At 39.9% G+C, this 15,841-nt stretch overlaps 1 protein-coding gene and 1 pseudogene across 1 annotated transcript in view; one reads left to right on the top strand and one right to left on the bottom strand.

Annotated features, from left to right (window-relative positions):
• Nucleotides 1-15,841, bottom strand: part of LOC128666204 (single-strand selective monofunctional uracil DNA glycosylase) — a 78,432-nt gene that overhangs the window by 31,297 nt on the left and 31,294 nt on the right. The window contains exons 2-3 of the mRNA XM_053720671.1: nucleotides 4,809-5,087; nucleotides 3,304-3,572 (exon numbers count right to left, since the gene is read on the bottom strand). Of these exons, the coding sequence (XP_053576646.1) occupies nucleotides 3,304-3,572; nucleotides 4,809-5,025 (486 nt within the window). The 5' untranslated portion in view covers nucleotides 5,026-5,087. The remainder of the gene's footprint in view (nucleotides 1-3,303; nucleotides 3,573-4,808; nucleotides 5,088-15,841) is intronic.
• LOC128636823 (uncharacterized) lies at nucleotides 12,538-12,656 on the top strand (annotated as a pseudogene).

Genomic DNA, 15,841 nt, shown 5'->3' with positions numbered 1-15,841 from the left:
AGTTTCCATCTTGAATGATGGAACTCTGAGGAATTGGTTTAAGATCTTTAGATCCAAAATTGGTCTAAAGGTTCCCTCTTTTTTGGGAACCACAAACAGATTTGAGTAAAAACCCTGTCCCTGTTCCTCCTTTGGAACTGGATGGATCACTCCCATAACTAGGAGGTCTCGTATACAGTGTAAGAATGCCTCTCTCTTTATCTGGTTTGCAGATAATTGTGAAAGGTGAAATCTCCCTTTTGGGGGGAAAGCTTTGAAGTCCAGAAGATATCCCTGGGATATAATTTCCAACACCCAGGGATCCTGGACATCTCTTGCCCACGCCTGGGCGAAGCGCGAAAGTCTGCCCCCTACTAGATCCGTTACCGGATAGGGGGCCGTTCCTTCATGCTGTCTTAGAGGCAGCAGCAGGCTTTTTGGCCTGCTTACCTTTGTCCCAGGTCTGGTTTGGTCTCCAGACCGTCTTGGACTGAGCAAAAGTTCCCTCTTGTTTGCATTAGAGGAAGTTGATGCCGCACTTGCCTTGAAGTTTCGAAAGGCACGAAAATTAGACTGTTTGGCCCTTGATTTGGACCTGTCCTGAGGAAGGGCATGACCTTTTCCTCCAGTGATATCAGCAATAATCTCCTTCAAAGCAGGCCCGAATAGGGTCTGCCCCTTGAAGGGAATGCTAAGCAGCTTAGATTTTGAAGTCACGTCAGCTGACCATGATTTAAGCCATAGCGCCCTGCACGCCTGAATAGCAAAACCAGAATTCTTAGCCATTAGTTTAGTCAAATGAACAATGGCATCAGAAAACAAAGGAATTGGCTAGCTTAAGTGCTCTAAGCGTGCCAAGTATGTCATCCAATGGAGTCGCTACCTGTAAAGCCTCTTCCAGAGACTCAAACCAGAACGCCGCAGCAGCAGTGACAGGAGCAATGCATGCAAGGGGCTGTAGGATAAAACCTTATTGAATAAACATTTTCTTAAGGTAACCTTCTAATTTTTTATCCATTGGATCTAAAAAAGCACAACTGTCCTCGACAGGGATAGTAGTACGCTTTGCTAAAGTAGAAACTGCTCCCTCCACCTTAGGAACTGTCTGTCATAAGTCCCATGTGGTGGCGTCTATTGGAAACATTTTTCTAAAAATAGGAGGGGAAGAGAACGTCACACCTGGTCTATCCCATTCCTTATTAATAATTTCTGTAAACCTTTTAGGTATTGGAAAAACATCAGTACACACCGGCACTGCATAGTATTTATCCAGTCTACACAATTTCTCTGGCACTGCAATTGTATCACAGTCATTCAGAGCAGCTAAAACCTCCCTGAGAAACACGCAGAGGTGTTCAAGCTTAAATTTAAATGTAGAAACATTAGAATCAGGTTGCATCATCTTTCCTGAGTCAGAAACATCACCCACAGACTGAAGCTCTCCTTTCTCAGCTTCTGCATATTGTGAGGCAGTATCAGACATGGTTCTTAAAGCGTCAGTATGCTCTGCATTTCGTCTAACCCCAGAGCTATCTCGCTTACCTCTAAATTCAGGAAGTCTGGCTAATACCGCTGACAGTGTATTATCCATGACTGCCGCCATGTCTTGTAAAGTAATCGCTATGGGCGCCCTAGATGTACTTGGCGCCATTTGAGCGTGAGTCCCTTGAGCGGGAGTCAAAGGATCTGACACGTGGGGAGAGTTAGTCGGCATAACTTCCCCCTCGTCAGATTCCTCTGGTGATAATTTTTTTTTTTTTTTTTAAAGACAGAATATGATCTTTATTACTTAAAGTGAAATCAGTACATTTGGTACACATTCTAAGAGGGGGTTCCACCATGGCTTTTAAACATAATGAACAAGGAGTTTCCTCTATGTCAGACATGTTTGTACAGACTAGCAATGAGACTAGCAAGCTTGGAAAACACTTTAAATCAAGTTAACAAGCAAATATAAAAAACGGTACTGTGCCTTTAAGAGAAACAAATTTTGTCAAAATTTGAAAAACAGTGAAAAAAGTCAGTAAATCAAACGAAATTTTTACAGTGTATGTAATAAGTTAACAGAGCATTGCACCCACTTGCAAATGGATGATTAACCCCTTAATTCAAAAAACTGATCAAAAAAACGATATAGACGTTTTTTAACAGACACAACAAATTGCCACAGCCTGCTGTGGCCCTACCTTCCCCAATAAACGACTTTGGAAAGCCTTTGAGCCCTTTAGAGATGTCCTATAGCATACAGGGGACTCCTGAGGGAAGCTGGATGTTACAGTTTGTAATTTTAACTGCAACAACTGTAACTTTTATACTGCAACAGTGGAAAGCCTCAGGAAACTGTTTCTAGGCAAAATTTAAGCCAGCCATGTGGAAAAAACTAGGCCCCAATAAAGTTTTATCACCAAAGCATATATAAAAACGATTAAACATGCCAGCAAACGTTTTATATTGTAATTTTATAAGGGTATTACCCCTGAGAGTAAGCATGATACCAGTCGCTATTAAATCACTGTATTCAGGCTTAACTTACATTAATCCGGTATCAGCAGCATTTTCTAGCATTTACCATTTCTAGAAAAAATTGTAACTGCACATACCTCATAGCAGAGTAACCTGCACGCCATTCTCCCACTCAAGTTACCTCTCTCCTCAGACATATGTGAGAACAGCAATGGATCTTAGTTACAACCTGCTAAGATCATAGAAAACTCAGGCAGATTCTTCTTCTATTTATTGCCTGGGATAAAATAGTACAACTCCGGTACCATTTAAAATAACAAACTTTTGATTGAAGATAAAAAACTAACTATATTTCACCACTCTCTCTTACTACCTCCATGCGTGTTGAGAGTTGCAAGAGAATGACTGGATATGGCAGTTAGGGGAGGAGCTATATAACAGCTCTGCTGTGGGTGTCCTCTTGCAACTTCCTGTTGGGAATGAGAATATCCCACAAGTAATGGATGATCCGTGGACTAGATACACCTTACAAGAGAAATAAGTACATTAGCAAAAATGCTTCTAATAAAAGTCATTCCTGTTTTTCAGTGACATATGCACATATGCTGTGAGAGCTGGCAGTAGTGTGCATTGTGTCTGTTAAAACTTCATTTTCTCATATAAACCCCCTGCTGACTTTCTGAGAGCGGTGGTGTTTGAATGCTGGTGCACGTGCATGCACAGCATGTGTGTATATGCTGCTGAAAAAGCATAATACATTTTACTAGAAGTATTTTTGGAGAGGAAATATATTGCAAAAATGCTTCTATTTAAAATTGAAATTTTGACCTTTCTATCCCTTTAACACACGCAGGATCTTACCCCTGTTTGAGCCATGCCAAATGGTCCTGGGTTCATTCCTAAAAAGAGCACCTCCTTTTTGGTGTGGCAGTATCTCCGCACATACTTCTCATGGGGATCCCAGGCATATAATAAGGGATTGTAAACATATTTTACTGGATCCTGAAACAGTAAATTCCTCAACTTCAAGTTCAGTTCCAGCTCCACTTGTAGGAAGTTGTTTGCAGGCCCCTCCTCATAAGGTGAAACAACAGAGTGCACCAGTCCATCTTCATTTTGTTTAACAGTATCTTAAAAGGAAAACAATGTGTAAGACATTTCAAAAGTACATCCCATTCATAACGGTATTTTTCTTTATACTGAGGAGTCTCCGTCCATGACAAACTGCCAACTCCTGTGTCATAAACAGTATCTGACAAGTAAAGATCTGACAACACAGCGCTCAGAAAGTGATTGGTGTTAGTATTAGGGCCTCAGCTAACGCCAAGGGGCCAATTTATCACGGCCCGAATAGGGCCGTATACACCTGTTTCCGCGCAAACCTTCAGGCTTGCCGGAAACAGGAGTTAAGAAGCAGCGGCCTTAAGACTGCTGCTCCTTAACATGTCCGCCTGCTCTGAGGCGGCAGACAGCAATCCGCACAATTGCATACGATTGGGTTGATTGACACCCCTCTGCAGGGGACGACATTGCACAAGCATTTCTAGTGAAATACTTGTGCAATGATAAATGCCCACAACTAATGCTGTTGGCGTTTATCGATCTGCGGCGGACATGATCGCTACAGAGGATCATGTCCGTTCGCACTTTCATAAATTGGCCCCAAGACTCACATGAGAGTACTGGTCACAACATTCTTACACTGGGATCTCATCTCATGCACACAATTGAACTTCAGTTTCAATACAAGTATTTTTGCAATATATATGTATTAGCAAAATGCTTCTAGTAAAGTTTTTCAGCATTTTTATAGAAAGATTTTATAGTGCATACGCCTATGTACATATGCCCTTTGCAGGGGTTAACACTTAGCATTACAGCGTAACATAACATAAAAACAACAGAAAATGTTATAATATTGCAAATGATTGCCCCCACCCAGGTTACTTCATAATGCCACCCGCCTGGCAAACCTTTAAATTCTATACAAATACGACACCCTGCCAGGCATAGGGCACGCATCTGGACACAACCTTATTGTGGAGGTAGGAGCTACAGAAGTGATGGGACTGAAAGGCACGCTGGAAATTATACCCCCTCTTTAACCCATGCAGGTGAATGTGTAATGTGGCTGCTTCCAGATTTAGGGAATTCACAGCTGACTGTTCTTTACAGCCGCCGTAGTATCAGTGTCTGGGTGACTGGTGTTACACAGGATCTATCTAATTCCTGGATTCATTAACAGGTTTTGATGCTGCAAGATGTCAAGGACAGTTCCTTTCAGTGCAAAACAACCTGCAATACTGAGGCAGCAGGAAGCAGGCATGGAGCACTATTGCTGCAATCAACCATTTTAATGTACATACCCCTTTCGCTGGCAAAACCTTCCATATAGCTGGGAGTCAGTGGCTTCTGTGCTCTGCCCTCAAGGACTTCATGCTCGGCCCGGCTAAGCATGGCTGGGCACCTGTGACTCGGGATGACTGCAGGAGCCGGTTCTACCTTCTGATTTACGGCAAGACCTCGGTTAGCAGTGGTAACGGACAGGGAAAAGCAGGCAGAATGGCAGGTAAGCCGTGTCATTGCACCATGTTCACTTCTGCATCTTGTACCATGGTATAAGGTCCTCTCAACTATGCCGACACCTATGTGTGAATGAAGCATCATATGATATGTTTTAGCACTTAATAATATATAGATATAATAAAAATAGTGAATATACAATAATCAGATCACCGGTGGTTAAAGAATATATATATCTGTTACAATTATTAAAACAATTTATACCAATCAAAACCGTCTATAAAGGCCGATATTTGAAATGCTAATGGAATGCAGAAAGTGAAATGTCTAAGTTTGACTGCCCCCTGTTTAAGTGGTACAAGTACTTAGTATTCAACCTCCAAAGCAAAGTTCAGATATTGGGAGTTTAAAAGGTATATGTCAATCCTTTATAGCTGAAGTGCTTCAATCGTGTGTCAAAAGTAAAGCATAGTATTACAGGCATATGCTAGATCCTCCTAACAAGTTCTTATGCTCACCGGAATACGAAGAACAACTGATGTTAGTTGTTTTCTCTCACCTTCTCCTCGGTGTGTAGAGTTGTTTCCACTCAGCGTTCTCACTGCTGAGTTGTGGCTCTGCTTGTGACGTAATTAGGTCACCTGTTACACAGTGTCCAATTGGAGAGTGAGATTACCGGCTAGCGCTTCTTGCTTGAGGCACGGAAAATCATCCAGTATATTTCTATTAGGCAGTCCCCAAAATATTGTTCTTCAGATTCCCTGGGTTATTTGGGGTTGGAATATAGATGCAAAACAGAATGAGAAGCAGTCTGCCAGGAACGAACAGCAGCATCAATAGCTTGTTCTATGGCCCGGTTGCCACCTGGTAGTAGCTTCTTTCTGCCCAATTGTGCTTTTCACAGAGGAAAACTTTCCTGTAGTATATCAGTCTGATCCCGCCGACATGGTCAGTCCAGCACCGAAATACCAGGCAATTCTCCTCTGAACAAGGAACATGACAACCCCAGACGATCGTTTCGGCCTCCTTTGGGCCTCGTCAGTGAGGTGCAGCCATATCCCTCTAAGCACATTGGGCAAGGAGTCCACGTCTGGTTTCCCCCATCACCCTTAGGGAGACTATCCCCAGGGTCATATTTACATATGCAAAACAGAATGAGAAGCAGTCTACCAGGAACGAACAGCAGCATCAATAGCTTGTTCTATGGCCCGGTTGCCACCTGGTAGTAGCTTCTTTCTGCCCAATTGTGCTTTTCACAGAGGAAAACTTTCCTGTAGTATATCAGTCTGATCCCGCCTACATGGTCAGTCCAGCACCGAAATACCAGGCAATTCTCCTCTGAACAAGGAACATGACAACCCCAGACGATCGTTTCGGCCTCCTTTGGGCCTCGTCAGTGAGGTGCAGCCATATCCCTCTAAGCACATTGGGCAAGGAGTCCACGTCTGGTTTCCCCCATCACCCTTAGGGAGACTATCCCCAGGGTCATATTTACATATGCAAAACAGAATGAGAAGCAGTCTGCCAGGAACGAACAGCAGCATCAATAGCTTGTTCTATGGCCCGGTTGCCACCTGGTAGTAGCTTCTTTCTGCCCAATTGTGCTTTTCACAGAGGAAAACTTTCCTGTAGTATATCAGTCTGATCCCGCCTACATGGTCAGTCCAGCACCGAAATACCAGGCAATTCTCCTCTGAACAAGGAACATGACAACCCCAGACGATCGTTTCGGCCTCCGTTGGGCCTCGTCAGTGAGGTGCAGCCATATCCCTCTAAGCACATTGGGCAAGGAGTCCACGTCTGGTTTCCCCCATCACCCTTAGGGAGACTATCCCCAGGGTCATATTTACATATGCAAAAGAGAATGAGGAGCAGTCTGCCAGGAACGAACAGCAGCATCAATAGCTTGTTCTATGGCCCGGTTGCCACCTGGTAGTAGCTTCTTTCTGCCCAATTGTGCTTTTCACAGAGGAAAACTTTCCTGTAGTATATCAGTCTGATCCCGCCTACATGGTCAGTCCAGCACCGAAATACCAGGCAATTCTCCTCTGAACAAGGAACATGACAACCCCATATATGGAATATAGACCCTTAACGCTCTGTTTGTGTGGGATTTAGCAGTTTTTTTTTAACTCTTTCCAAAAAGTACACAAATAAAGTTTGCCAATATGTTCCAGCTGGTTACTGCAAATGGTCTGGCTGACACAGACTCCTCATACTCATCAACGCGTTTCAGCAGGTGTGCTTTTTTCAAGATGAGTCTGTGAAAGGATTAACTGTCGTTTTATACCGTTTATCTTAAAGGGGCAGTCAGATCTTTATTTATCAAGTGATATACCATTTTGGTATTAGGCTTCTTGCTTCTATTTAATGATGGACATAATGAAATGGTAATAAAAATGATAATAAATATTGGAAAATATAAAATCAATATAAAAATGATGGTTATACAGTATCTATACATAATAAAATACTGAAGTGTCTAAAATTTTAAGTAGTAGATTATGGTATAAATCTAAAATATAAAGTTCAGAATCCTTTCATGTTTATGGGGCTAATTGATTTCTTATATATTTTCCTTCTTAATCTATAACCTTTTAATTAACCTAGTATGATTATACATGGAATAATAATTGATTAAAGGATTAGAGGAATTTAAAGAAAGGGATTTAAATCAAGCTCTGCGTTTAAGTCTTGAGGTTCTAAGGTCTTAAAAGTGAAGATAAGTTCTGCTTCAGTTCTTAATAATAAGTTGTGTCGCCTCCTCGCCAGTTCGCTTTTACTTTTCTGATACCCCAGTATTTTAACCCTTTTGGGTCTTGATTATGGTGCTCTTTAAAATGCCTAGAGAGGAGGTGACCTTCAAAGCCATGTTCAAAATAATACATAACGTTTATTACATAATAAAAATAGTGAATATACAATAATCAGACCACTGGTGGTTAAAGAATATATATCCATGGCTGGACTTTTGATTTAACTTTATTGTGAGACAGCTTTTTATTAGGGCAATCTGTCTGTACCCATTTCAACTTATTGAGATTTCAGGATATATCTCACCAAAGATTCTGCACTTCACTAGGGTATATATTTTTATTTGTTGTACAATATATAGATATAGACACACATATTAAAAAGCTAACTATATATTCCTGAAATTCCTGTCTCCTAGACCTTTGGGCTGGCCTAGATTTTGAACATATTTCTTAAGCACTGTATTAAAACATAATGGTATAGAAGATATACAACCCCAAAAAGGCTTAGCCCACTGTTAATATTAATACCAAGAATATACAGGGGCCTAGTTATCAAGCCGTCAACCTCAAATACGCTGGAATTCCGCATCGTATTTGTGGCGAGGCTGATTCGCCTTAGTTATCAAAGGCTCGAGACCGGCAAAAGTAGAATTTTGTGACGTAAGCATCGATCCGCTGGACTCAGTCCGACACAGATCGATTCTTACGTCACTCCAGATGTTCCGCACACAAGTGCGGCACATTCTCACTACTTTTGCTAGTTATCAAAAAACTAGTAGGTACGCTCGGCACTTTTACGGCCCAGCGTACCTGGTTTTCAATCCGCCACCCCTGGAGGCGGCGGATCCCATAGGAATCAATGGGAGTCTGACCATAGCGAAAGTACAAGTTCGCTGCTGCCAGACATCCCATTGATTTCTATGGGAGCTGTCTACACCTAACACCCTAACATGTACCCCGAGTCTAAACACCACTAATCTGTCCCCCCCTACACCGCCGCAACTAAATAAAGTTATTACCCCCTAAACCGCCGCTCCCGGAGCCCACCGCAACTATAATAAATGTATTAACCCCTAAACCGCCGCTCCCTGAACCCGCCGCAACCTATATTAAATGTATTAACCCCTAATCTGCCCCCCCCTACACCGTCGCCACCTATAATAAATTTATTAACCCCTATCCTGCCCCCCCTACACCGTCGCCACCTATAATAAATGTATTAACCCCTAATATGCCCCCCCCTACACCGTCGCCACCTATAATAAATTTATTAACCCCTATCCTGCCCCCCACTACGCCGCCGCCACTGTAATAAAATTATTAACCCCTAAACCTAAGTCTAACCCTAACCCTAACGCCCCCCTAACTTAAATATTAATTAAATAAATCTAAATAAATTAACTCTTATTAACTAAATGAATCCTGTTTAAAACTAAATACTTACCTTTAAAATAAACCCTAATATAGCTACAATATAAATAATAATTATATTCTAGCTATCTTAGGATTTATATTTATTTTACAGGTAACTTTGTATTTATTTTAGCTAGTTAGAATAGTTATTAAATAGTTATTAACTATTTAATAGCTTACCTAGCTAAAATAAAGAGAAATGTACCTGTTAAATAAATCCTAACCTAAGTTACAATTACACCTAACACTACACTATACTTTAATAAATTAATCCCATTTAAAAATAAATACTTACCTGTAAAATAAACCCGAAGATAGCTACAATGTAATTAATAATTATATTGTAGCTATCTTAGGATTTATATTTATTTTACAGGTAACTTTGTATTTATTTGAGCTAGTTAGAATAGTTATTAAATAGTTATTAACTATTTAATAACTACCTAGCTAAAAGAAATACAAAATTACCTGTAAAATAAATCCTAACCTAAGTTACAATTAAACCTAATACTACACTATCATTAAATTAATTAAATAAACTACCTACAAATAACTACAATTAAATACAATTACATAAACTAACTAAAGTACAAAAAATAAAAAAAGCTAAGTTACAAAAAAAAAAAAAAAAGTTACAAACATGTTAAAAATATTACAACAATTTTAAGCTACTTACACCTAATCTAAGCCCCCTAATAAAATAACAAACCCCCCAAAATAAAAAAATGCCCTACCCTATTCTAAATTAAATAAATTTCAAAGCTCTTTTACCTTACCAGCCCTTAAAAGGGCCATTTGTGGGGGCATGCCCCAAAGAAAACAGCTCTTTTGCCTGTAAAAGAAAAATACAACCCCCCCCCAACATTAAAACCCACCACCCACATACCCCTAATCTAACCCAAACCCCCCTTACAAAAACCTAACACTAATCCCCTGAAGATTAACTAAATGAATCCTGTTTAAAACTAAATACTTACCTTTAAAATAAACCCTAATATAGCTACAATATAAATAATAATTATATTCTAGCTATTTTAGGATTTATATTTATTTTACAGGTAACTTTGTATTTATTTTAGCTAGTTAGAATAGTTATTAAATAGTTATTAACTATTTAATAGCTTACCTAGCTAAAATAAAGAGAAATGTACCTGTTAAATAAATCCTAACCTAAGTTACAATTACACCTAACACTACACTTTAATAAATTAATCCCATTTAAAAATAAATACTTACCTGGATGGATTAATGGAACCATGTCCTGTTGTCCGAGACCAAGATAAACTTATTTGGTTTAGATGGTGTCAAGCGTGTGTGGCGGCAACCAGGTGAAGTGTACAAAGACAAGTGTATATAGTCAAGAATGATGGTGGGAGTGTCATGGTCTGGGCCTGCATGAGTGCTGCCGGCACTGGGGAGCTACAGTTCATTGAGGAAACCATGAATGCCAACATGTACTGTGACATACTGAAGCAGAGCATGATCCCCTCCCTTGGAGACTGGGCCGCAGGACAGTATTCCAACATGATAACGACCCCAAACACACCTCCAAGACGACCCCTGCCCTGCTAAAGAAGCTGAGGGTAAAGGTGATGGACTGGCCAAGCATGTCTCCAGACTTAAACCCTATTGAGCATCTGTGGGGCATCCTCAAATGGAAGATGGGGGAGAGCAAGGTCTCTAGCATCCACCAGCTCCGTTATGTCATCATGGAGGAGTGGAAGAGGACTCCAGTGGCAACCTGTGAAGCTCTGGTGAACTCCATGCCCAAGAGGGTTAAGGCAGTGCTGGAAAATAATGGTGGCCACACAAAATATTGACACTTTGGGCCCAATTTGGACATTTCCACTTAGAGGTGTACTCACTTTTGTTGCCAACGGTTTAGACATTAATGGCTGTGTGTTGAGTTATTTTTGGGAGACAGCAAATGTACACTGTTATACAGGCTGTACACTCACTACTTTACATTGTAGCAAAGTGTCATTCAGTGTTGTCACATGAAAAGATATAATAAAAAATTTTCACAAATGTGAGGGGTGTAATCAGTTTTGTGAGATGCTGTAGATGACAAAAATATCAAACAGTAAAAAATAACAATAAGAAGTATACAGTCATAGGGTGCGATACGAGGGTCTCTGCTAAATTCTCTAAGAAATCTTACCAGTACTATTAAGCCCCTGGTAAAATTCTCAAAGGTTGTTCACCTCAAAAAGAAGTGTTCCTTGCATTTAAAGGGACAATAAAGTCAAAATGATTCAGATAGAACTTGCAATTTTAAACAACTTTCCAATTTACTTCCATTATCAAATTGTGTACCGTTCTATTATATGCACACTGTCTGAGGCACCAGCTCCTAGTGAGCATATGTGCAAGAGTTCACAGTGTATATGTATATGAGTCTGTGATTGGCTGATGGCTGTCACATGATACATGGGGCTTGCAAATGTAAGTGATATTGCATTGTCTTTTTATTATGCACTTGTTGAATATACAATTTTTCTGTATTAAATGGTCAGGGACATTGGATTAGTGTCATTCTCTGACCAGTCTTGGTTTCCTGCACCCCTTCATTAAATACTTCGTCCCCACTCTTGTTTATGTCAATACATTTTATAATTGTTTACTAGTTTCTAGTTTGTCTTATTTCTACTGTTTTTTTATTATATATGACTATGAATTTTATACTTTTTCTCTTCTAGCTTCCAGCACTTTCTGAGGCACCGGCTACTACTGAGCATGTGTAGCAAATCAGTGTCTACATATAGAGGCCTATTTATAAAATGTCTGTTGGACCTGATTCGACAGTGCGGATCAGGTCCGACAGACATCGCTGAATGCGGACAGCAATACGGTCTCCGTATTCAGCATTGCACCAGCAGCTCTTGTGAGCTGCTGGTGCAACGCCGCCCCCTGCAGACTCGCAGCCAATCGGCCGCCAGCAGGGGGGTGTCAATCAACTCGATCGTACTCTATTGGGTTTATTTTCGGCGATCTCTGTCCGCCTCATCAGAGCAGGCGGACGGGGTTATGGAGCAGCGGTCTTTAGACCGCTGCTTCATAACGGCTGTTTCTGGTGAGTCTGAAGACACGCCAGAAACACGGGCCCTCAAGCTCCATTCGGAGCTTGATAAATGGGCCTCATAGAGTCTAGGGTTGGCTGATGGCTGTCACATGATACAGAAGGTAGGATTATGGAAGGAATTTTGAAATTTGTCAGAAACAATCTACTGCTGATTTGAAATTTAGAGTATATGCTATTGCATGTATGTGAAGGAGTTGCATACATTACAATGAGGCTCACAAAGTCATTTCAAAATGATATGAAACTACAATTGTATTGTTAAATCGCATTAAATATAGCAACAAAATCCTTTTATTATTGTAGCTAATAAGTTCTCTCTCTATCGCTTCTCGGCCTTTTGGCTAAGATCAAGTGTAGTATCTGTTCTTATCAGTTTAATAAGTTCTCTCTCAGGTCTGCTGTATTCTCTAACCATTTTCCTCCTGTAGATCTTACCGTTTTCTCTTGCACACTGTGGCAAAATTGTGTAAATAATCAAAACACTTATTAGCCTATTACAAAAAAAAAGCCCCCTCTGTAAGCTAAAAGCAAAATGACCTGATTTGTATTGGTAATAAAGAGAGTGGTGTACAGACGTAAACCCAAAACCTGATTTGTATTGGTAATAAAGAGAGTGGTGTACAGACGTACAACCCAAAACCTGATTTGTACTGGTAATAAAGAGAGTGGTGTACAGACGTACAACCAAAACCTGATTTGTATTGGTAATAAAGAGAGTGGTGTACAGACGTACACCCAAAACCTGATTTGTATTGGTAATAAAGAGAGTGGTGTACAAACGTACAACCAAAACCTGATTTGTATTGGTAATAAAGAGAGTGGTGTACAGACGTACACCCAAAACCTGATTTGTATTGGTAATAAAGAGAGTGGTGTACAGACGTACAACCAAAACCTGATTTGTAAAGGTAATAAAGAGAGTGGTGTACAGACGTATAACCAAAACATGATTTGTATTGGTAATAAAGAGAGTGGTGTACAGACGTAAACCCAAAACCTGATTTGTATTGGTAATAAAGAGAGTGGTGTACAGACGTACACCCAAAACCTGATTTGTATTGGTAAAAAAGAGAGTGGTGTACAGACGTACAACCAAAACCTGATTTGTATTGGCAATAAAGAAAGTGGTGTACAGACGTAAACCCAAAACCTGATTTGTATTACTAATAAAGAGAGTGGTGTACAGACGTATAACCAAAACCTGATTTGTAAAGGTAATAAAGAGAGTGGTGTACAGACGTAAACCCAAAACCTGATTTGTAAAGGTAATACAGAGAGTGGTGTACAGACGTACACCCAAAACCGGATTTGTATTGGTATTAAAGAGAGTGGTGTACAGACGTACACCCAAAACCTGATTTGTATTAGTAATAAAGAGAGTGGTGTACAAACGTACAACCAAAACCTGATTTGTATTGGTAATAAAGAGAGTGGTGTACAGACGTACACCCAAAACCTGATTTGTATTGGTAATAAAGAGAGTGGTGTACAGACGTACAACCAAAACCTGATTTGTAAAGGTAATAAAGAGAGTGGTGTACAGACGTATAACCAAAACATGATTTGTATTGGTAATAAAGAGAGTGGTGTACAGACGTACACCCAAAACCTGATTTGTATTGGTAAAAAAGAGAGTGGTGTACAGACGTACAACCAAAACCTGATTTGTATTGGCAATAAAGAAAGTGGTGTACAGACGTAAACCCAAAACCTGATTTGTATTACTAATAAAGAGAGTGGTGTACAGACGTATAACCAAAACCTGATTTGTAAAGGTAATAAAGAGAGTGGTGTACAGACGTAAACCCAAAACCTGATTTGTAAAGGTAATACAGAGAGTGGTGTACAGACGTACACCCAAAACCGGATTTGTATTGGTATTAAAGAGAGTGGTGTACAGACGTAAACCCAAAACCTGATTTGTATTGGTAATAAAGAGAGTGGTGTACAGACGTACACCCAAAACCTGATTTGTAAAGGTAATAAAGAGAGTGGTGTACAGACGTACAACCAAAACCTAATTTGTAAAGGTAATAAAGAGAGTGGTGTACAGACGTACAACCAAAACCTAATTTGTATTGGTAATAAAGAGAGTGGTGTACAGACGTATAACCAAAACCTGATTTGTATTGGTAATAAAGAGAGTGGTGTACAGACGTACACCCAAAACCTGATTTGTAAAGGTAATAAAGAGAGTAGTGTACAGACGTACAACCAAAACCTGATTTGTATTGGTAATAAAGAGAGTGGTGTACAGACGTACAACCAAAACCTGATTTGTATTGGTAATAAAGAGAGTGGTGTACAGACGTACACCCAAAACCTGATTTGTAAAGGTAATAAAGAGAGTGGTGTACAGACGTAAACCCAAAACCTGATTTGTATTGGTAATAAAGAGAGTGGTGTACAGACGTACACCCAAAACCTGATTTGTAAAGGTAATAAAGAGAGTGGTGTACAGACGTACACCCAAAACCTGATTTGTAAAGGTAATAAAGAGAGTGGTGTACAGACGTACAACCAAAACCTGATTTGTATTGGTAATAAAGAGAGTGGTGTACAGACGTATAACCAAAACCTGATTTGTATTGGTAATAAAGAGAGTGGTGTACAGACGTACACCCAAAACCTAATTTGTAAAGGTAATAAAGAGAGTAGTGTACAGACGTACAACCAAAACCTGATTTGTATTGGTAATAAAGAGAGTGGTGTACAGACGTACACCCAAAACCTGATTTGTAAAGGTAATAAAGAGAGTGGTGTACAGACGTATAACCAAAACCTGATTTGTATTGGTAATAAAGAGAGTGGTGTACAGACGTACACCCAAAACCTGATTTGTAAAGGTAATAAAGAGAGTAGTGTACAGACGTACAACCAAAACCTGATTTGTATTGGTAATAAAGAGAGTGGTGTACAGACGTACAACCAAAACCTGATTTGTATTGGTAATAAAGAGAGTGGTGTACAGACGTACACCCAAAACCTGATTTGTAAAGGTAATAAAGAGAGTGGTGTACAGACGTATAACCAAAACCTGATTTGTATTGGTAATAAAGAGAGTGGTGTACAGACGTACACCCAAAACCTGATTTGTATTGGTAATAAAGAGAGTGGTGTACAGACGTAAACCCAAAACCTGATTTGTATTGGTAATAAAGAGAGTGGTGTACAGGCGTACACCCAAAACCTGATTTGTAAAGGTAATAAAGAGAGTGGTGTACAGACGTACACCCAAAACCTGATTTGTATTGGTAATAAAGAGAGTGGTGTACAGACGTATAACCAAAACCTGATTTGTATTGGTAAAAAAGAGAGTGGTGTACAGACGTACAACCAAAACCTGATTTGTATTGGCAATAAAGAAAGTGGTGTACAAACGTAAACCCAAAACTTGATTTGTATTGGTAATAAAGAGAGTGGTGTACAGACGTACAACCCAAAACCTGATTTGTACTGGTAATAAAGAGAGTGGTGTACAGACGTACACCCAAAACCTGATTTGTATTGGTAAAAAAAGAGAGTGGTGTACAGACGTACAACCAAAACCTGATTTGTATTGGCAATAAAGAAAGTGGTGTACAGACGTAAACCCAAAACCTGATTTGTATTACTAATAAAGAGA

Source organism: Bombina bombina, chromosome 7 (genome assembly GCF_027579735.1).
Source record: "Bombina bombina isolate aBomBom1 chromosome 7, aBomBom1.pri, whole genome shotgun sequence".
Lineage (NCBI taxonomy): Eukaryota > Metazoa > Chordata > Amphibia > Anura > Bombinatoridae > Bombina > Bombina bombina.
The sequence above is the reverse complement of the archived record's forward strand: the minus strand, read 5'-3'. Positions and strand labels throughout refer to the sequence as shown.